Source organism: Haliaeetus albicilla, chromosome 9, assembly GCF_947461875.1.
Source record: "Haliaeetus albicilla chromosome 9, bHalAlb1.1, whole genome shotgun sequence".
In the NCBI taxonomy this organism is placed as follows: Eukaryota; Metazoa; Chordata; class Aves; order Accipitriformes; family Accipitridae; genus Haliaeetus; species Haliaeetus albicilla.
In genome coordinates, this window is record NC_091491.1 from 5,687,436 (window position 1) to 5,709,324 (window position 21,889).

A 21,889-nucleotide genomic window follows, 5' to 3' on the forward strand; every position below is an offset into this window, starting at 1 on the left:
CCTGAAATTTTGTTTATTCTGCACCAACAGGTCTTCAAAATTTATCCAAATTTTATTATTTTATCAGGAAAAAAAAGAAATTTGTGTAGATCGAATACGTTAAGACAGACAATAAGTGATGTAAATTGTTGAATAAAAATTTTAAAGTTTGTGGGTGTCAGCGTGAGTTTCTTTTCTGCGCTCTCAGGGAGCATCCCCTAGCCCCAGGGACGCTGCGTGGCTGACGACTTTCATGACTCGACTTTCGTTCCCTCAAGGCTGACAGCACTGGCCCCAAAACCCACGAGCAGCGCGGCACCAGTGGCTCTGTGTACGTGGGTGCTCGGTGGGGCAGGGGGCTGGGAGTGTCCTTTACCTCGACAGGGGAGGGCAGGGAGGAAAGGAAGCCACGCGGCGCAGAGCTGGGGTTTTGGCTGCTGTGTTTGTGTGTACGAGACAGTTGGGGGATGAACTTGCCTTGGTGTGAACCCCACCGGGCTTCAGCCCTGCTTAAAATAAGCAGGGAAGAGTCTGGTCCCTGCTACTGGCACAGGGATGTGTGACTTTAATCCCAAACACTCAACAGCAAACACCAAGCTGGTTTATCTTTTTCTTTCAGTCACATTTATTGGCAATTGTGGCAGTTGGTACCGTTTGGGAGTGTTGTTCCATAAGCAGTTGCAGTACAAGAAGGGGTGGTTATTTCAGGAGGGGAGTATTAGCACCAAAAGGGAGCCGGTGAGCTTTAGAAACCTTGCAACGATGTACTGGAAAGTGCGGAGTTACTGCTGGACACGCCTGATGGATTGGATCTGGGAGGTCTGGGCGTGCGAACCCCACTCTCTCCAGTGCTTGTAGTCTCCTCCGTGGTGGTCAGACTCCAGGACGTACTGGTAGCCACGGTACCCGGGATACTGGTAGCAAACCCAGCTGGAAGAAAAGGAGTCGTCAGGCGGCCGTAAGGGGGACAAGAGGTAAGCCGGGGGTTATGGGGTGTCCCCCCTCCAGCTGTGGTAGCACAGCGACGGCAGCGGTTTGTCCCTGCCCTGTGGTCCTTTGCCCATCACTTACGCGCCACACTGGATCTTCATGGAGCCCACTTCGTTGTTGGCCCAGCCCATGGCCTGCAGCGAGGGGTAGTCGTCGCCTATCTCCCACTGGCGGCCGATGAAGTTGTCTTTCTCGAAGATGGTGATCTTGGATTCCTTGTGATTCTGGGGGGGAAGAGCAGGGGGTGAGGGGGAGGCAGTGCTCCCTCTGCAGCGTGGATGGGAACAGTGGGGCAATGCCTGTTCCTCCCTATGGCATTGCTCACAGGGTTTTCTGGAGACAGAGGTGTTCAGACCCTGGCCTGGCTTTTTTGGGGGTGGGGTGCTGGTTTTCCCATAACCCAGATGTGTGGAGGTGCTCAGCAGGGTGGTGCTGGGCCAGGATGGGGCAGGGGTTGACCTGGGAGGTGTCAGTGACAGCTATGTCACAGCTGCTGTCTCAGGCTCGCTCCCTTGCCCTGGCGCTACTGCCCTGGACATTTTAATGGCATCAGAGACGCGAGAGCTCCGTAGGAGCCAGGACACTCACAGCGGAGCAGACAGGGCGGAAGGACATCAGGCGCTCGATGTGATAGGCGTTGCTGCCACTCCAGGCGTCCCAGCGTGGGTACTCTCCCCTCTCCAGGATGAACTGCTGTCCGCAGAAGCCGGTGTGCTCATAACCGACCCAGCTGCAAAAACAGAGCAAGGGCTGCCAGGGCTTCCTGTGGCAGCTCTGGGCCTCCTGCTCGGGGCTGGTACCAGGGCATAGATGTAGGTGCAAGGAAGAGGTTGGGGTCTGGCCTCTGCCCACAAGTCCGGGAGGAAAGGAAGAGGTGCTGGATGTGTAACCGTGTCTGGTGCCTGGGACGCTGCCTGCGTGGCAGCGCCAGCATCCCCTGGCTGAGGCGGGTGATGGGGTCCCTCCCTCTCCCTCGAGGGGCCCAGCCTGCGAGGGTGGCTCGCTTTCCCCTAACTGCTCTGTGGTTATTTACGCAGACCGGCATCGCATTAGCATGCCATGGGATGCCGCTGGCTGCCCTTCTCTCCCAAAGGCCTCATTTCTTACTTGTTTCCCAATTACAACCTGGTACAGCTGGAAAGACCTCAATTCCTAATGCCCAAACCAGGCAGAACTCATCTGGCTCTGGGCCAGGCAGGGAGCTGTTGCCTTTCCCCTTTCTGGGTCCCCCTCTTTGCTGAAAACAAACAAGGAGAGGTGAGAGGGGTGCCTCCGCCCTGCAGGACACATTTTGTAAGCCCTGGTGCTGCCCACACAAGAGCCTGCCTGTCCCCAGGTTGGAGACCTCTCCTGGGCACGTCCCCTTACAGAGACTGGGGACGGGACAGCCGCAGCCGGGAGGCAGAGGCTGGGGTGGAGGCTGGAAGGAAGATGGCACAGGCTGTGCAGCCCACAGACCCCCTGCTTTTTGGGTACGCGGGGTGCTGAGGGACACACTGAGCTGGGGGGGTCGAGGGCCTCTTGCCACCGACCAAAACTGAGACTCGGTCCCATGTCTCGCAGTCGGCCTCCCCCCGTGCAAGGTGAACAGCCTGATTAGGAACACGTCAACTGGAGCAGTGAGCTGATTACGGTGTGAGCACGCATGCCGCTGTAATCCCATTAGCATTACAAATCCTAAATATAGCAGCGCAAATCTATCTTGTCTGCTTCCCCAGCCCCAGCGGGATGCTTGCCCTGGGGACCGCTCCTTACACACAGCGTCTCGGAGCAGCTCGGGCGATGTCTTGCCTGTGCCAGGGAAGATTCCCATGCGCAGAGAGAAGCCCGGCTCTGCTCCCTACCCCTATCAGCGACTGGGGCAGCCCAGCGCAGACTGCGGGAAGGCTCTGCTCTGGCCCTGGGGAGCTACACAGTGTGGGGAAAGCGTGGGGCAGAGCAGGACTGGGCCCTGGGGCATGAAACAGTGGTTCTTAGGCACGATACTTCACAGGGTTACACAGGCAGGATGGGGACCAGGCTGAGCTCAAGAACCACTTGCTGAGCACTGATCGCTGCATCCTTGGGCAGCATCCCTGCTGGGCACCAGGGAGCTCCAAACCTGGCTGCTCCCAGACTGCGGGAGGCAGTTTTGGATAATGCCAAAGCCACTGCCACCGTCCTCTGGCCCTCTGTCTGTATCGGTGCTGCCCAGCGCTGGCTGCTCTACCCTCGGAGGGTGGCATCCCCCGTGCCTGGCTTCCCCCAGCTGAGCAAAGTAAGGACAGCCAGCCCTGCTCCATGCTCAGGCACCCCTAGTCCCGCCAGCCCGCCTGGGAAAGCATCCCCACCACTGGCAGCCAGGTACTCACGCGCCGCACTCCACCTTCAGGGAGCGGATGTTGTCAAAGCCGCACTCCATGATGTTTGGACAGGCTGAAGTGAACTCCATCCTCTTGCCCTGGAAGTTTTCTTGGTCGTACACAGTGATCTGGAACGGAGAGCGAGCTGCCAAGTTGGGAACCGCACGGCAGCGGTCCCAGGCGATTCAGCGCCTCTTCGAGACAGAGGGTCGCGCTCCGTCCAGGGAAGAGCCGGCGGAGGCTGCACCGGGCACCCCTCTGGGCTGGGACGCAGCCCCACATGCCTCCACGCATCCCTGCACTGCTGGCCCCGCGGCGCCCTGCCTTGGTGTCGGGGGAGCCACACGCTGGCCCCCGCTCCACTCTCCTGCTCACCCCTGCGGAGATCAGTTCCCGGGGCAGTGGTGCCGTCTGGAGAGAGGAGCGGAGCCGTTCTGGGACAGGCGGGTGGCAGGGCTGTGGCTGGCGGTTCTCCCGGCCTCTGCTCCGAAAGCTCTAGGGCAAAGAGGATTAACGGGGGAAAGGGCGAGGGGGAACTCCCCGGTGGGCTGTGGCTGATGCTCTCCTCTCCCACGACAGCTCCAGGCCTCGGCGGGGTGCACCCTGCTTGCGCACATGCTTCTCCTCTCCCTCTCAGCTCTTTCCTCGAACCGTGTCCCCATAGCTATTGCCAGACCCCTTGGGGCTGCTCCCCACCTTGCTCCGCTGTGCCCACTGCCCCCTTTGCAGCCCTCGTGCCTGGCTGGCCCCTGCCTACCCTGCCTGCACTGACAGGGGAGGGCGAATAACAGCGTGTGGCTTTTGGGGACTGCTCTAACTGCATGGCACAGGACAACCAGTAAGAGCAGGGCACGGCTGGGCCAGGGTGCTGCAAAGAGGCTTACGAAAAACACCCGGGAGGGGCGTGAGCAGGTGGGAGGCAAGTTCCCGTGGGCAGAGAACAGGGGTACCTTGCTTCCTGTGCTCCCCCCTGCCTCACTGCCCGCTGTGCAGCTTTCCTGGCCCCGAAGACTGGCTTTGTCCCTCTCCCCGTGTCCCACCTGCACACTGGGAAAGGCGAGGTACAGGGGGTGCAAGGACATACCTTCCAAGGGCCCATGGGGACAGGCAGAGGGTTTGTCTGAGCCATCTTTGCTGCTGGAACGGTGTCTGGAGAAGGAAGGAAAAGCCATTTGTACCGCAGCGTGCCCCTGTGCATCCCTGCTGCCTGCTCATGGGGCTGGGGGCCGGCTCTGTGCCCGCTGCCCACGGCGCCTGTTCGAAGGCAGCTGCCCCGCTGCTGGGGACAAGCCATGCCAGTCGTAGCGAGACCCTCTTGCTAGCCGCAGGACAGTGTGGAGGCAAGGCAGGGGGCTCCGGGACACATCCAAAGCAGGATGCTCCCTTCTCACCGTGCGGTGCCCCTTTCCTCCTCCCAGCCGTGGCACGGAGCCGGCACACCTGCCAGGGCACAGTGCCCAGCTCCCCCTTCTCCTTCCCCAAGGCCAGGCCATTGCTAGGAAAAACATCCCCGAACTGGAGCAGGGAGCTGCGGTGGGGGGCAAGGGCTGCCCGGTACATGGCGGTGTCCAAGAGATCCGCCTGCGCCTCTGTCCCTGCCCCGGCACCCCAGCTATGCCTCTCTTGGGAGGCGCGGTGGGCTCCCACGGATGGCCCCGGCTAATGGTGGGAGATGCCAACCGGTGTGCCGTGCCGGTGACCAGGTCCAGGTGGGTGCCAGGAGCGGGGTGCCCTGCGGTAGAGGGGCTCTCAGCCACCCTGGCTGCCAGCAGGGACATGTGAGCCTGTCTTTTGCCACGGGAAATGGCGACTGTCCCTCTGGGTGTCTTTTGCCACCAGGCAGGAGGAAGGGTGTCTGCCCGGCAAGCCGGCAGCGGCAGGGGCGAGCAGGGGGCGAGGTGGGAGAGGTGCGAATCGGTCCCAGGACTCACCTAGCTCAGGCGGTTACTGCTGCTTCGCCCATGTAATGTTTGCCTACTTCAGCGGCTCGGCTTTTATAGGGTGCTGCTGGCCGGGAGCCGGTGCCAGTGTTTGCAGAGCCGTCAGCACAATGCTTGCTCTGGCATTGTCCCACTGATCCCCGGAGATTTCAGCTGCTCATCCCCATGGTCTGAGCCACATTCTTAGGGAAAAAGAAAAAAAAAAAAAATTTTGATAATAAAAAAAAAAATAATCGGGGCGGCTGTTTGCACAGATAATCTTGGGCACAAATGACTCAACGTTTTGACTGCTCTGGCATTTTCCAGGGGCAATGCACCGCGCCGTCATGGGGCAAGCGTGGGGGCTGGCCCAGCCCTGGCACCGGTTGGCACAGTGGGGATGGCACGGCACCCTCCCGGTGAGACCCCGCGGGTGGTAGGCTCAGCTGGGTGCCTACCGAGCACCACCATTGCCCTGCTCTGCCGGCCAACGGCGGGTCCCCATCTCCATGCCGGTGCGGACACCCTCCTCCCACCGTGGCCTCATGGTGGGCAAGAGGGGACCGTGAGGCTGCTCCTCCCAGCACACTGGGAGCCAGTGTGGGGCTTCCCATTCACCGGCCCGGCAACCACAGCCCCATGGCCGCACTGAGCCCCGGTGCTCGCCCCCCTCAGCTCCATGCAGCGGTGCCATCGCTCCGGCCCTGTTCCCCCTGGGGGGAGCCGCCACGGGCCTGGGAGGCCTCAGGCCTGCGGTAACCTTGGCAACGAGGCACCCCTAGGCCTCAGGCCTCACAGTAACCATGACAACCAGTTCCCGCTCCCCCTTCCCAGCAGCATGGCTCCCTCAAGGGCCCTGGGCAGGGTGGGCGCTGCAGGCCCCAGGGTGCCATGGCGGGCACAGGCCCAGGCCATTGGGGGTCACGAGGCGAGCGCAGCGGCGCAGGCTGCTGCCTCAGCGCATGGCTGCCGGCACAATGCACCGCCCGCGTCTGACTGCCCCTTTTGTCTCCCCGCCGGGCGGCCGGCACAAAACAAAATGCCCCGTCAGCGCTGCCCGCGGCGGCACGGCCTGGCACCCGGCCCGGGGGACCGTGGCGGGGCCGTGCTGCAGGGATGGCACCCAACCAGCCCAGCCTGAGGGGGCCCAGAGGGGTCCTGGGCGACCCCTTCTGCAGGCAGCGCTCTGCCATAGCGGGGGGAAGCTGGGGCTCGCCGGGGCTTTTGCCCTCGCCGGCTGCTGCCACGCGCGGCAACCGAGCCTGGGCGCTGTGGGGGGCACGGGGATGGGGATGGGGTTGGCCAAGCTGGGGGGATGACTGGGAAGCAGAGCTGTGGGGTTGCACCCCTGAGGCTGACTCTGGCTCCCGGGGCTGACTGTACTGCCACATCCCGGCAAACGTGGGGTCGGGGAAAGGGAGGAGCAGAGCCACCTGCCCGCTGCGGGGCTGCCAAAAAAGTGGGGCTGGTGGTGGGAACACTCCTGCAAAGCCCGCCGGGCGCCCTCCCTGCACACCCTGCCATGTGCACCCCTGGTTGCGAGGGGGAGGCCGGGCTGGAACTCGTCCCCCGGCTCCCTCCAGACCCTCGGGCATGCCCTGGCCGTGGCTTCGGCCGCCCCGGCGATGCGGAGGCTTTGCCAGGAGCTTGGTGCCGCTAGAGGGAGAGCGTATCCCAAGCAGGCCACGCCGCAGCAGGCGCATGCGGGTGTACAGCCTGTGTAAGGGGTGTACGGCACTGCACACCCCTCTACACCCCACACCTGGCTGCCCTTGGAAGGGAAAACGCCGGCTCTGGCTGCAAACAGTCCCAGGGCAAAGCCTGGAGCCAGCAGCCACCCCAGGCCAGGAGCAGGGTCGGGGGAAGGCCCCCCCCCGCACACCCCAGGTCCGGCATGGCCAAGGGCAGGTCACCTTCAGCAGAGAGCAGGACCCCAGGGTATGGCTCGGGGTGCTGCGGGCTCCCCAACCGCTCTCCAAGCTCACACCGAGCACTGTTGGTGGGGCAGGTCCCCCCCTTCCCTGCGAGGACCTGGGGGGACGGCGGCGAGCGCCCGGGGAGCCACCGCTGCGAGGATGCTGGCGGGTCCATGGGTTGTCTGGAACAACTGGTTTTTCTAGATCCCAGAGACTATAAAAAAGCAGTGACCTATTTAGGAAACCCCACGGTGCTTCAAAACAGATGCTTTCGCTCCCAGCCCGGCTCGGGGCCCTTGCCGCTCTGGCCAGCCGTCTGCGCCCGCCGGGGTCACCACAAAATGCCGCTGGCACCAGTGCTCTGTCCCGCTTCTCCCTAAAAAGCTTTGGGCAACACAGAGACTTTCCTTGGGCACGGGGCTTGCTGGTGCCTGTGAAACCCCATGCCAGGGGAAAGCTCTTATGGCAGCCCAGCCCAGGGAAAGGGGCTGCAAGGTCGGACGGGATCTTGTGGGCATTGGGCACCTGGCTGCCTTGTCGGGAAGCACAGAGGTGTTTAGCCCTGGGGAGGTGGCAGGAGGCTGGCCCCGCTGGGTGGCTGCTTGTGGCAGGGCTGTGTGAGACACCGGGGACCCTGCGCTGTCCCACGGCTCAGCAGTTGCAACCGGCATCAGCCCCGCCACCACCTGCCCAGCACGATAAGGAAGCAGGAGCTGCCGCAGGCTGTAACCGGCTGTTCACCCGCCTGTGCTGGGGAAGCAGGGCAGAAGTACAGTCACACAACGTGTCCCCTCGCCACCGCAGCCGGAAAACCCTCCCGGCAGCCGAGCCAGGGCTCTGCCTCCCCTCCAGCTCACCCATCCCTGTCCCTGCTTTCTGGACGGCTGCGGCTCCCTGCGCTCGGTGCCACGTGCCTGGGACAAAGGAAAGTGTGACAAAAGCAGGCGCCTGCGCTCGCTGCCACCATCCTTTGCAGCTGCAAGGGCTGCGTCTCCTCCATCGCCGTGTCCCGAGGCCCAAGGCCCAGCACGGGGCCCCTTGCACGACTGCCAGCTTGCTGTCGCCGTGCTCCCGCACACACGTGCTGCTCCGCTGCTGCAGTGGCGCCGTGTCCTGGGCACGTGCTGTGCACTGGAAATCATACCCAGCCTTACCCCTGCAAGGGAGCAGGGGCTTGTGATGCCCAGGCAAGCATATCCCAAGACGGGGGGGTGAACACAGTGTGATTCCCAATGCTCGTGAAGGTGCTGTTTGCTGCTGCAGAGGTGCTCCATGCTGAGGGCTGGATGGCAGGGGCCTATCCCCCATGCACGGCAGGGCTCAGCCTCCAGCTAGCATAGAGCCCGGCACTGCTGCGCAGCAAGGCAAGGTGGTGAGGCTGTGGCTGCAGGGAGACCCAAGTCTCCCTCGCCCTGTCACACTCATTGCAGGAGGGCCAGGACCACGTGGCTCAGCCCAGCTCAGCCTCCGATGGACGGTGGCAGGGTTTTGGAGTGAGCGCTCTGGGGTGCCCCAGGGCAGGGCAGGAGCCGTGGGAGGTGGCAAGGATGGGGCTGGGGGCAGACCCCTGTCTCTCTAGGTCCCTCTGTCCACCCTGAGCTTTCCAACGGAGATGAAGTGCTCCCCGAAAAGTGCTTTTGGAAAGAGCTTGTGGATGCCTGCATCTGGGGTCCCTGTTCCCCAAGCCCTGCTCCAGCTTCCCCAGGCTGCTGGGCCACCCACGTCCCGCAAAGGGCCCAGCGGTGGCCCAACTGCTCCCAGGTCCGATGGCAAGGGAGGTTGTCCCAGCACAGAGGCTGCAGGGCTTGTCCTGAAACCATCTGTCCTAGGGCAGCCACTGCTGGCCTTCATGCCGTGCGTGGTCAAGGGGGTGCCGCAGGATTTTAGTTGTATCTGACTGACCCTGATGTGACGTCCCAAAGCTGGGCACGAGTGGAAGGGGTGTAACAAAGGCTTTGCGGCTCTTGTTGCTGGGCTCGCTGAGAGATGCTCGTCGTTAATCACGTGCTGTCTCCTGGCCAAGGCAGCCAGGCACCGTCCTGAACAGTCTGGTTCCTGCAGGCTTACAGCCTTCCCTGGGGACAGGCGGTGTGAGGAGAAGCACCGGTCACAAAATGGCTCTGCAGGCTGCTCCACCACGTCCTGCTTTGTATTCCCCAGGCTCAGCCCATGCAGCTGCCGGTGGGGACCGGCCACCCCGCTCCAGCAGCCTGAAGCCCTCCCCACGCCGGATCGGGCGCTGCTCTCGATGGGATCCTTCCGAAAAGAGGAACCCCAGGAACGTGCGCGCTGGCGCGACACGCGGCGCTGCGCGTGCACCAGCGTGAACGCACGGCCCGCGAGCGTGTTTTCCAGTGCGCGTGTTGCGTTGCAGGGCGAGGACGGGTGCGTGTTGCGGGGCTGTGCCAGCGGGATCGCGCGTTGCTGCTGCGTGCTCACCACGCGTGTGAGCACACGCGCGCGTGTGTGTGTGTGCACCAGATGGGCAAAAGCGGGCCTGCACGTGTTCCCGTGTGCGCTGCGGGGTGCGGATGAGTGCACACCCCAGTTTAAGAGCAGGTACGGGTGTTGCAGGGCGCACCCCGTCCGTGGGTACATTCGGGGTGCGCTGCGGACACGCACCGACCGTGCCTTACGGCTACGCACCGGAGCTGCCTATCGCAACGCCTGAACGTTCCCGAATAAACCGAAAAAAAAAACCCAAAAAAAACCCCCCAACCCAAAAAAACCCCACCGTACCGTTCCGTCCCGCCTCGTTTTACACCGTTCCATCCCGTACCGACCGGAGCCGCGCCCGGCGCGCCGGGCGGCGCGCGCAGAGCCGGCAGTGCCCGCCCCGGTGCGGACCCGCCCCGCCCCGCCCCGCCCCGCGCTGCCGCCGCCGCCGCCGCCGCCGCCGCCGCCGCCGCCGGGGCCCGGCACCACCACCAACCACCACCACCACCGCCAGTACCGGGCCCCGTTCCACCGCCGTTGCTGGGTGAGTACCCCCACCGCGTCCTTACCGTTACCGGTAACCGGTACCGGTACCGGCCCCGGGGCGGGGGCACGCAGCGCCCGGCGTGGGGCGGGGCGGGGCGGGCTGCGGCTGCATCGCTCCCCCCCCCCCCCCGTTTCCCTTCCCTTCCTTTCCACGGGCTGTGCGTGTGCCCGTGCGTGTGCCCGTGCCGTTGCACAAGCGGAGGGGGGGGTGCGTGTGCGCCCCTGCTCCCCCCCGACCCCCCACCCGTGCTTTTGCGGGGTGCGTGTCTGCGCATGGCCCCGCTGTTGTCTTGCAGCACCCGTGTGCGTGTGCATCCCCTGGTGTCCCGCAGCGTGTGCGTGCGTGGGTGCGGCGGCCCCCATTGTGTCACCTTGTGCCTGCTCGCCGTTGCACTGCGGGGCGTGTTTGGATGCGTGTCGTGTGTGTGTGTGTGTGTGTGTCCGTCCCCCCCCCGCAGCCCCGTTGCATTGCAGCACCTGCGCGTTGACCACACGCGCCGTGGGGTGCTGGAGGTGCGTGCACCCCACTGGGGGTGGCTGTGTCCCCAGGGTGGGCACGCACCCTCGGCGAGGGGACAACCAGCCTGTCCCTGCAGGGTGCCCCACGTTGGGTGCCCCAGCACCCACAGCAGGGTTCCTCCGGGCCGGCACCGCTTCCACGGAGAAACCACTGGCCCGGGCCTTTCCCGCACCGCTGGGGAATTGAGTCCGAAGCCATTAGCCCGGCTCACCGTTAACCGCATCACCGGCGCTGGCACCTGGGTCCCTTTCTGGGGTGACACAAGGGGAGGGTGGGTGGCTTTGCAGCAAGCTGCTGTGCTGGGGGCGGCGGGGGCTCGTGGGGCCTGCGGCCACCACGGCGCCTGCCTGCATGTTAATTTGCCCGGGGAGGAATATATAGAGCGGCGGGTGAGGGCTGGGACGCGCGTCCAGAAATAGTGTGGTTTCCAGCCGGCCTGTGAGATGCAAATCCTCTGGTCAACGAGCGCTGGAGCTAAACTTAGGGCAATTACAGAAAAGTGTGGGCCCACGGCGGGTGTGCAAGGGTGTGCGGCGGACGGCATTCCCGCACCCCAGGCTGGCTCTGGCACGCCGGCACCGGGGACCCCCACCCGGCAGCACCCACTGCTCCATCCCCCATCGGGAGCCGAGCGTTTTCACAGCGCCTGCATCAGCCCTGAACTTTGCCCGCTGAGGAGCTGTGGCTCAGCCCTTCGCCTTTACTGTGGGCTGGGCCCTGCAGGGGCTCTGGCTGCAAACTGGGGCCAGAACTGGGCAGGGGTGGCGGGGGGAAGCACGTGCCCAATGGCAACGGGGCTGTGACCCACCTGTCCTCCCCCCAGCTGGTCGCTAAATCATTTCCCGCTTTCGCTCCCACCCAGCAGAGCCTGGCAGCGATCGCCGCCCTGCCACCTCTGTTTTGTAAGGACTCCCAGACTGGTTTATTGCCCGGCTTTGGGGCGAGGCGGGTGCCTACACCCCACGCATGCACCCTGTGCACCCTCCTGGCCCCTGCCGCCGGCCCAAGGTGACGTTTCAAAGCCAGGCTTGGTCCCTTTTGCTGCCGCAAACGGGGTTCCCGCGGCAGGAGGACCTCAATCCCACTTTGGAGACAGCCTGGCGGCACATCCTGGCTGTGACTCGGGTAAATCCGCGATTGTTTTCCTCGTGACGCATCCCAATGTTGTCCGTAAGGGCAGGCAGTTCAGAGGAATTTGGAAACCCCCTAAATTTCCTTGTTCTGTGGAAAACCTGTGTCTGGCAAGGAGGCGAGGAAGCCATCGCGCAGGTCAGCCCCCTTTTCCCTGTGTGGGAGCTGGGCTGGCCGCTCGGCATTGCTGCCGGCGGCACCTGCTCCCTGGCATGGCGTTGTCCCTGCCCAGCCAGGCACAGCCGGGACGTGGGGTGCCCCAACACGGTGCGCCCAAGGAGGCGACAGCCGCCAGCTCCTGTGCCGAAGCGGTGGGCAAGCGTGGCCCTACCGCCGGCGGCGCGGCGCGGGGAGCAGAGCGGGGAGGGCAAGCGACTGGGAAACTTGCACTGCAGGTCCCTGAGCGGGGAGCGTGTCGGACGAGATTGCGTCTCGAGGAGGGAAGGAGTGGCCCGGAGTTTCAGTGAACGCCTTCCTCCCTGCCTGAAACTCCCCGGCGCCCTGGCAGGGATGCGGGGGCTCATGGCCGTGGTGAGGGGATGAAGGGGAAAGTTACATCCCCCTCGCTCCTGCCTGGGGGGGCTCAGGGAGGGTTTTTGGGTTTGGAGGCCTTGAGCTGGGTCTCCCTTTCTGCCACCCGGCCCTTCCAGGGTGACATCCGCTGTCCCCTGCCAGCTCAGGTGTCACAGCAGCGTCCTTGCGTGCGATCCCCAGGCACAGCCGGCGCCCGCGGGCACCTCTCCCTCCCCTGTTATGGCTCATGCACGCCGCTGCCCCGAACACGCCTGGCGATGGGTAATCCCGGAGCGAGCCCGGGCTGAGTCACGGAAGGCGCGTTGGGTCTGATTCAGGAGCCGAAAGACGCTCAGCAGCCGCCTCTTGCTCGCGGCGTGGGGCTGCACCCATCCAGCATCCCCAGTACGTGCGTGCCGCTGGCGGGAGCCTCCTCATTGAAAAGGGAGCAAACCGCAATGGCATCCCACGTGGGCCGGGGGCACCGGTGCATGGAGGATGCTGGGGTCTTCAACCCAGCCCACGAAGCTCCCGTTCCCCCTGCCCTGCTCCTGCCAGCGGTGGCCTTGCGTGGGGCACACGTGGCCAGGCCGCTGGCTGCCGGCGCTGCCCGATTAGCGATGCAGATGGTAACGCTTGTTCCCCCTTTTTTGTTGAGCGTACAAAGGCCGGGAGGGAGCGTGTGTGCAGGGGAGAGAAACCACCGAGGACAAAGAGCGCGCCGGCTGCCTGCCTCCCAGCGCCTCGGTTCTAACCAGCACCTGCCTGGTGAGCATCTCTACTTCCGAGGGTCCCCCCACCGTGGACCCGGGAAGGGGTCCCAGCAGCCCCCTCCCTGCCATGGGGTGAGCACAGGGTGCTCCCAAGGGTGCAGCCCTTTCTGCATCCCCCTGGCCACGCCGTTTTCGGGGATGCCCAGGCAGCTGGAGTACCGGTGGCACGTGTCATGGCAGGAGGACAGGGACGGGCGCAGGTGGTTCCCTCCCTGCTATTGTCTGCGCTGAGGCCCTGGCACCACCGTGGAGGAGCTGGCAGAGAGCAGCCCCTGTGACGGTGCGGCCACCGGGCCCTTTGCCAGCAGCACCTGCTGCAGGTCATGGGAAGGAGCCGTGCCATCCCTGGGCTCAGGTCAGCCATCAGCCCGCAGCTGGCATTTCTGGAAGAGGAGAAAGGAGCTGGCTTGTTTTTGTGTGTTTTGGGGTCCTGCTCAGCCCAGGTTCTGGCTGTGCATCTAGGCAAAGCCCTGGGTGCTGCAGGGGAGGGCAGAACAAGCAGAGCACTGGGGCTGAGTGGTGTGGTCAGAGCCATGGCAGCCCCTCTGGCCATGGGCAGGAGGCTCAGAGCCGGCGAATGCAACTGCCCGGCCACGCTGCGTGCCCGACCTTGTCCTTTCGACTGCTTCCCCTCACTGCCTCGGCTGTATCATGCGCCCAGGGCCGGCACCGTGCCATGGCTTGCAGAGCTCTGCCCTTGCCTGCCCTGTGGCCAGGTCTCACCCGGGCACATGTGCTCCTGCCCCGGCCCCGAGGGGCGGCGGGGTTCGGGCAGTCCCCTGCTGTCCCCTGAACCCGTGTGGATTTGCCAAGAGGAGGCCTGGTTCCCTGTGTCCCACTGGGTACGTTCAGGGGCAGTGGAGGTGGCCCAGGCAACGGTAGTAATGCAGCACTGATGCTGCGCTGGAGCCAAGGTGCAGCTTGGCATGGCATGGCATGGCACAGCATGGCATCCATGCACCCCAGGGTGCCTGCAAAGCCCACGCTATCAGCATGGGCAGCACCGCCTGTCCCCTCCGGGTTGCCCAAACCTTGTTCCCGCACCCATCTGAGAGCTCTAAAGCAGATGCTTCAAATGTGGGGAATTTTCCTGTTGTCCTTTGTGCTGAGGTTAAGTTCCTGCGCGGCTTCCTGCCCCGTTATATATAGCTGTCAGCCCGTCCCGCGCGGCGCTGCCAGCCGGCTGCTCCAGTTTGGAGTTGTTTATCCGCAGCCCGAGCACTCGATGGAAGTCGAGGGGGGCTGGTGGGCACCAGTTGCCCGGGGGGCAGACAGGTCCCATAGCAGCCCTGCGCGAGGCGGCGAGGCTGTGGGTGCTCCCAGGCGCTGGGTGCACGTAGGGTTTTCTCGGCTGGGGGGGGCCGGGGTTTCTGCTGGGCCACGGTTTTGCTACTGGCTGGGTGCTCCCCCCGCCCTGCGCGGGATGCCCAAATGAAAGAGCGACTGTTCCTGGAGGTTGCCGGCAGCGTCATAAGTTTCTACGTTGCCCTGGCTAAAATTAGACACTTATCAGCATTTGGGAGGGATGTGATATTACAGGTTCCTGTTTATTAGAGCAGCCTTCACTTAGGGCCGTGTTTCCGGCTCCCTCCCCACTGGGGAAACTGCCCGCGGCTGTCCCCCACGGCTCTGTGGTGGCCGGGGCCGGGACGAGTGGCAGAAAGGCCTCTGTTTCTTCAACAAAAGGGCCTTTGAACCGGTGGGCGAGACGCCTGTGGTGCCGCAGCCGGCAGGGATGGGCGGTTTTGCCGGGGGAGCGTCCACGCCGGTGGTAACCGCTGCACATGCAACCGGGATGCCTTCCTCCCCTTCCCACCCGTGCTGCTCCGAAAGGGCTCCTGAGCCGTGAGAGATGCTGGGGGGGGTCTTGCCCGTGGGGGTGCGTGGGGGTGCCAGGCTTCTGGGCTTCTTTCAGGTCATCCCTGGGGATGCAGGGCCACCCTTGCTGCATCTCTGGGGCTTGGTGCCCAGCCAGGGCAAGGACACAATGACCGGGGAAGTCTCAGAGCCCCACGGGGCCCCCGGGGAGGGGAGGGAGAGTGGGGACACTGGGACATGGCCCGGGGGCTGGGGGTGGCAGCTGGGGTGACCAGTGGGGTAGAGCGACGGGCGGCCGAGTGAGTGTTGGCCGTGCCGCTGTCTGATGGCACCCTTGCCTGTCTGTCCTTCTGCAGGCAGGCGGCCGTGCCGTGACCGGTGACCCGACCCAGCGCCCTGCCGTGGGGGCGAGTGCGCCCCGAGCCCTCCTCCGCCATGTTCAACCTGATGAAAAAGGACAAAGAGAAGGATGGGGCCCGAAAGGAGAAGAAGGAAAAGAAGGAGAAGAAGGAGCGGATGTCGGCGGCTGAGCTCAAGAGCCTGGAGGAGATGAGCATGCGCCGGGGCTTCTTCAACCTCAACCGTGCCTCCAAGCGGGACTCCAAGACCCGCCTGGAGATCTCCAACCCCATCCCCATCAAGGTGGCCAGCGGCTCTGACCTGCATCTCACGGACATTGACTCCGACAGCAACCGGGGCAGCATCATCTTGGACTCGGGTCACCTGAGCACGGCCAGCTCCAGCGATGATCTCAAGGTGGATGATGCCAACTTCAAGGGCTCGGTGCTGCAGCGGGCGGCCAAGTTTGGCTCGTTGGCCAAGCAGAACTCCCAAATGATCGTCAAACGCTTCTCCTTCTCCCAGAAGAGCCGGGATGAGAGCACCTCAGAGACGTCCACCCCCTCCGAGCACTCAGCGGCCCCCTCCCCGCAGGTGGAGGTGCGCGCACTGGAGACCCAGCTCGCCAAGCAAGGGGTCCCCCCGGGACACACCTGCACCCCTCCCACAACCTCCCTGCGTGCCAGGGTGCCGGAGCTCGTCGGCAAGAGGTTCCCCGCCGAGCTGCGGCTGCCTGCCTTGGTGCCCCCGCAGCCCCCCACCCCACGGCAGCTGGAGCTGCAGAGGCGCAACACTGGCGATTTTGGCTTCTCCCTACGCCGCACCACCATGTTGGACAGGGCCCCCGACGGGCAGGTGTACCGGCGCGTTGTGCACTTTGCCGAACCCGGAGCCGGCACCAAAGACTTGGCGTTGGGGTTGGTGCCGGGTGACCGGCTGGTGGAGATCAATGGACGAAACGTGGAGAACAAATCCCGAGATGAGATCGTGGAGATGATCCGGCAGTCGGGGGAGACGGTGCAGCTGAAGGTGCAGCCCATCCTGGAGCTGAGCGAGCTGAGCCGCTGCTGGCTGCGGGGCGGCCAGGGGATGCGCCGCGCTACCTGGGATGTGAGTAACGCCGTCCCTGTCGTGTGGCCAGTGCCCTGGGTTTCTGCTGGCCGCCAGCGTCCTTGCAGCGGGTGTTTGCGTTGGCAGGGGCTGTGGGAACCAGCAGGCACCCAGACTGCTCTGGCCAGGAGCGATGCACAGGGAGGAGCGGGAGGCTGTGGCTGGGATGCAGGGGTGATGCCTGCCCGTGCCCCGGGGCGGCAGAGCGGCTGCAAGGACGGGTTTGCATCAGGGCTTGTGAACCAGCACCGGTGGGTTTTGCCCCCCAAAGTGCTCAGTGTGCTGTTGGGTTTGGCCTTCCTCCTGCTGGAGGGGCTCCGGGAGAGCCCAGCTCTGCGTTGCACGGGGGAAGTCTGTCCCCATCCCTTCACTGAGGTCTGGCAGGGAAAGGAGCTTTGCTCCTTGCTGCCGGGAAATCCCTAATGCTGCTTTGCAGGATGGGCACTGCCTGCCCCGCTGCCTGCCCCGCTGCCCACGTCGGCCTCCCCCAGCTGGGATCCCTCCCCGGGGACTGGGGCGGGTGGCGTGGTGTGCCGGGGGACGGGAGCTGCCGATGGCGTGCGCAGCCCTGCGCATGCGGCTGGTGCTGTATAAATAGAAACTTAATGGCTGGGTGACCCACATCTCTTGTGCGAGCCGCCCAGCTCTGCTGACCCTGCCGTGGGCTAACTAGCGTCCTGGCCGGCTGGCGGCCCGGCAGAGGCCCCCCAAATGCCGACAGCCTGCAGGGCTGGACCCCCTCCATGGTGGCAGGGGGGGTGCAGCAGCGCGGTGTTGGTTTAGCTTATAACTGGGCTTGTTTAGTGTATTTTTAAGCCTTCCTTAGGGAAGGGAGGGTGCCTGTGCCCACAGAGTGGGTCGCCTGCACCAGGGAGAGCCGTGCTGAGCGCGGCAGGGCCCCATCCCGGTGGGATGGTGGCCGGGACAGAGCAAGAGTGGCCACGGTGAGGCCGTGGCGGTGGCCACGGGGCTCCATGTGCTCCCCGAGCAGGCGCCGGTGCTGCGGGGTGGAGTCTGCGCCGAGCGGAGCGCTGGCTTTCCGGCAGCTCCTCCCCGGAGCCCGGCAGGCGTCACCGGGCAATGCCGGCTGTACCGGCCGGGATAACCCCTGGCCGGATAACCCTACGGGGCCGGGGGCCATGGCTGCTGCCCTCGCTGCGGTACGCTGGCATGGGGGCAGGTACGCGTTCGATGCCAGCGTGCGGGGGTCGACGAAGCGCTTGTGCCCGCCAAGAGCACGGTGCTGCGGCTGGGAAGGAGGAAGAGGAGACGGCGGTGCCCTTGGGGCTGCGGGGGAGAGGCTGTAGCGTAACGGCCTTGCGCCAGGTCTTGGCACCGTTAGACGGCATCAGCTGGAGGAAACCGGCCAGGGGGGAGGCAGTGACCGTGTTTGTGGCATCTTCAGGTGCTGCTGCAGCACGGGCACCTCCCGGCGCAGGATGCTGTCCTCCTCCCGTGTGGTGCAAGGGTGCACCGGGGAGACCTGCCGCGGTTTTTGCCGGTGCTGGGGAGCCGAGGCTGTGGTGCAGGGTACGGTTGGGTGTCCCTCACCCGGCAGGGCCGTGCAAGGTGCCGGCGCACAGGGAGGCCCAGCTCTCCCCCAGGCCCTGCTAAGCTCCCTGGAATGTTTCTGGTCCTAATTTAAATAAAAATGATCCTTTTTGAAACAGGAAATTATAGACATATTTTGGGCTGTTGCTCTGGAAGCCCCTCCCCGGCTGGAGCGGGGATGGTGCCGGGCTCCCTGCATACTGGGGGGGGTTTAACGCCCTTGGCGGGGGCCATGCCGAACCATCCTCGTCCCCACGGACCCATGCCTCAACCGGGCAGGGGCAGCACCCGCCGTGTCTGGGGGGGCTCTTGGTGCTGTGGGGTGTGCAGGGGGTCGGCTGGTGGTATGGCATGGCTGGACATTGGGGACCGGGTGAAACCACCCCCCCGTGTCCCAGCCTTGCTCCTGGCGTGGGGCAGCCAGGCTGGCTTGGCTCCACGCTTGTATTTATTTATTTACTGGCGAAATTCCTCTGGCAGGGCCCAGGCGTGCGCCGGCCGGGCAGAAATATTCCAGAAACGCCTCCAACTGCTCTAGCACTTCTGTGGGACCACAGGCATTCGGCAGCCACGCCGGCAGACCCCACGTGCCATGCTCGCCCACCGGCCGCAGGCGCCCTGGTCGCTGGAGGTTGCTGTCCCCAGGATTCAAGGCCACTGTGCCACAGCGTGGGTGGGTGCCGGCTCTTTGCCATGCCCCACGTCCCACCGGGGGACTCCACTGGGAGATGGAGGGACGTGGGGTGGGGGCTGGGGGACTCCCATTGTGCCAGACATGCTTTCTCCTCTTGTCCACGCTTCTTCCAGGGGAAGTTCTTGGGTTGGCTCTTCCTCTGCCCTCACTGTAGGGATGGTGCTGCTGGGGCATCCCTGGTGTAGGGTTCCCCAAGGGACCCTGGGGAGGGGGCTTGTGTCTGGCAGGCTCGTTTGCGGGGTCGGTGCATCTCTGCTGAAGTTCCCGGTGGAGGAACGAGAGGAACCTGCTGGCTGGGCAGAAACACTGCCGTGGCTGTGTGGCTGGACTGGGGGTCCCAGTGGAGATGGGCTGTGGGAGCCGGGCTACTCCCTGGTGGGTGGCTCCATGCCCTGCCACGGGAATGCTCGGGACCCCCTGGGAAGGCAGGACCACTTTGCATCGCCCGGGTCTGTGCGGGTTTGACTTGCTGTGGAGGGGGCTGCGGCGGCTCCGTGTGCCGGGTCTGGGCCAGTGCCTTCACCAAAGCCTCTTGTTCCTGCTGTCAGGGACGTGACCGCAACTTTTGGCTAATAACCCGGTGGCTGCTGCCAGCACTACCTGGGGACACCGTGGGCACCCACCCACAACCCTCCAGTTGTGCCAGCCCTGCCAAGGGTGTTTGCTGTGGCCTCTCCCCAGCTCGTGCCTGGTGCAGAGACGGGCCGGGGCTGCCGTGTGGTGCCAGCCACGGGGCAGTACTGCAAATCCTGGCGTTAACAAGGGCTGGACGTGCTGGCTTCCCCGGCACGGGGATTTCCAGCCTGCCATCGGCACAGCCCTCTCGCTCACGCCAGGACCCCCTTCTCCCTCCGGGAGTGGTTTTTGGCTCAGGACACGTCCCGTGTCCCTGGGGTTGGGCAGGGAACCTGCTCAGGCACTGGCTGGAGTCCCCGCCATGCCCGAGCCCAGGCGGTCACCACCTCTCCTCCACGCCGCCGCCGGCGCGCCTGGCTCCCTGCCGCCGGCCTCCTCCCGGCAGGCCCCGCGCGGAGAGGCCCCCGGCCCCTCGCCCGCCACCCCGCTCCCGTTGTTTCCAGGGAGACCTTGGACTTCCAGAGGCAGCTTTGTCGCAAAAGCGGCTTTACCGTGGGCTGCCATACCGTGCCGGGGGGCTGCTGGGCCGGCACACGTCCGTGGTTCTGGCCCTCACTTTGGGGGGCTGTCCGTCCCCGGGAGCGTTTTCGGGGGGGCTGTTGTGTTCATGGGAAAACAAAGGGAGGAGCAAGTAGTGTCAGGGCTGCACCGCCCGACACGATGCCGGACACCCCGCTATGACGTTAGGCGCCCCGCTCCGACACCAGGCACCCCGCCATGGGACACCGGGGTGCAGGAGCGTGCATCCCTCGCTGCGCAGGACCCTCCCTGGCTCCCCCCAGCCCCGCCGCTGCGCTCAGCCTGGGGACGTCTTTCCCCGCTCGCCCCGGGGCGGGCAGTGGGACGGAGGCCGGGCAGTTCCCCCCGCAGCGCCGGGTTGCTGCGAGCCCACATCACTTCCTCCGGCGGCGGTGGCGGTGGTGGCGGCGGTGGTGGCGGTGTCGGCGAGGCCCCGCTGGCCGCGTGTCCCCCCCGACGCTCCCTCCGGCTGCTGCGCGCGCCGGCGGGGCCCTCGCATTCCTTGGCTATTTTTAGGGTGGCCCTATCAGCCCAGCTGTCCCCGCGCCGCCGGCTGCCGCCCCGCTAGTGCCTCTCCCACCGCGCTGCGCCACGCTCGCCCCGGCGGAAACCCCGCTCCCAGCTCGCCCCGACCCTGCGGTAAGGTGGGGACCCCCCCGGCGTGACCAGCACGGCACGGGGGAGCACGAGGGGGGCACGTGGGAGCCAGTCTCATCGGGGTCGGGGGCCGTGAGGCTGCTCTCGACCCTGGGGCGCTGTGGCGGCCGGGGGCTGTTTCATGCAGCCCCCCCAGGGACCCCGGCACCGGTGCTCTCCAGGGACCTTTGCGGTGGTGCCAGGCCACTCGGAGGTGGGAGCGCCATGGGCGGAGGGTTTGGGGGCTCTGACCCACGGGTGGGTTCGTCTCGGGACCCCCGTGCCCAGCCTGTGCTCCGGGCGCTGGCATTTCACACTGCGGTGACAGGGGGGTACAGGGGACCCCTTGGGGCTGGGGTGATGTACCCCCAGACGGGTGGGTCAGTTTGGTAGCCAGGTGCTCCTCCACGCCGTGCCTGGCCCTGGGAGGGGGAGTTCTCCCCGCGGGCCCTGGGTGCGACCCCCCTGGGATTCAGAGCGTGGGGTGGCGGGTCCCCACCGGGGCTGCCTGGCCGCTGGCACGGGGTCAGGCTCAGAATAAACCCCGGCTGTCAGGGCGAGCAGGGTGCCCGGGGCAGAAAATATCCCTTCCCTCATCCTGGCATTTGCTTACCGTAACGGGCTGGCCCGCCCTGGGGGGGAAACTGGGGCACGGTCCTGCGGCCTGACTAAAGGGGCTTTTTTTGCACAATGAGTTTTAACCGGGTCTCAGCCTGGCCACCTGTCTGTCCCCAGAGCCCTTCCTAGAGGCACTGCCTGTTTGTACGCTGAGCAGGGCCAGGTGGGTTCAGACCCCCATTCCCGAGGGTCCTGGGTTCCCAGGGCTGGCAGGGAAGGGCACGTGTTCGTACACTGTGCCATCGTTCAGCGGCCCGCGTGCCGGCCCCGGCCCGTCTCACCTCTCCCTCTCTCCCCAGCCAGGGTTGCGGCTCCATGAGACATCGCCATGGCATTTTCATCCCGGTTTGCGTTCTGGGAGCAGAAGGGAAGTCTCTCACGCGTTTGCCTGCACCCCCCATTCGGGTCACGCTGCCACACGCTACTGACCAACTCCCCCAGTTTGCCCAGTGCCAGCACCGTGTTCGGAGCGGTGATCCCAGCCTCTCTCTGCGCTGCCGTGCCGGGGGCCGCACCGAGCAAACGGGGAGCTGCCCCGCGCCCCTCTGCAGCACGGCTGTGGTCACCGATGCGGCTACGCATGCGATTACTAACGCTATCACTAACGACCGCTTTGCGAGTGGCTGGTGAAGCCCCTAACATGGTGTGAGCCACCTCGGTGCTGCCAGCCGGCCCCGAGTGCTTGCAGGAGCTGTGCGATGGCGAGCAGGGGAGCATTGCCTGCGGGGTACACCACGCTCTGCCACCGCGGTGCCACGGCCGAGCCCTGGAGCTCAAGAAGCACGACCTGGGGCAGGGGAGGGTTTGGCTGCCCACCCCCTTCCCAGAGACCCCTGGTCGCCCTGCTCGACAGGGAGCTGGCACGTCCCACGGTGCGGCTGCCGCAGAGATTAGCTGGTGACA

General features: G+C 65.2%; 2 protein-coding genes across 21 annotated transcripts in view; one reads left to right on the forward strand and one right to left on the reverse strand.

Moving 5' to 3' along the window:
• Positions 1 to 577: 577 nt before the first annotated feature.
• CRYBA1 (crystallin beta A1) lies at positions 578 to 5,274 on the reverse strand. The gene is given in 7 exon segments (XM_069791194.1): positions 578 to 909; positions 1,051 to 1,193; positions 1,558 to 1,699; positions 3,321 to 3,439; positions 4,396 to 4,460; positions 5,243 to 5,255; positions 5,257 to 5,274. Coding segments are annotated over 7 exon segments (648 nt in total). The 3' UTR covers positions 578 to 761.
• A 4,734-nt stretch (positions 5,275 to 10,008) lies between these two features.
• The window catches only part of MYO18A (myosin XVIIIA), a 40,157-nt gene continuing 28,276 nt past the window's right edge, over positions 10,009 to 21,889 (forward strand). For 17 of the 20 annotated variants that reach the window (XM_069791190.1, XM_069791191.1, XM_069791169.1 and 14 more), the window contains exons 1-2: positions 10,009 to 10,126; positions 15,240 to 16,332. In XM_069791190.1, the coding sequence (XP_069647291.1) occupies positions 15,319 to 16,332 (1,014 nt within the window). In that variant the 5' untranslated portion in view covers positions 10,009 to 10,126; positions 15,240 to 15,318. Of the gene's footprint in view, positions 10,127 to 12,950; positions 13,061 to 15,239; positions 16,333 to 20,134; positions 20,372 to 21,285; positions 21,352 to 21,889 lie in introns of those variants that run through there. The other 3 variants (XM_069791184.1, XM_069791189.1, XM_069791170.1) reach the window with 2 other exon arrangements.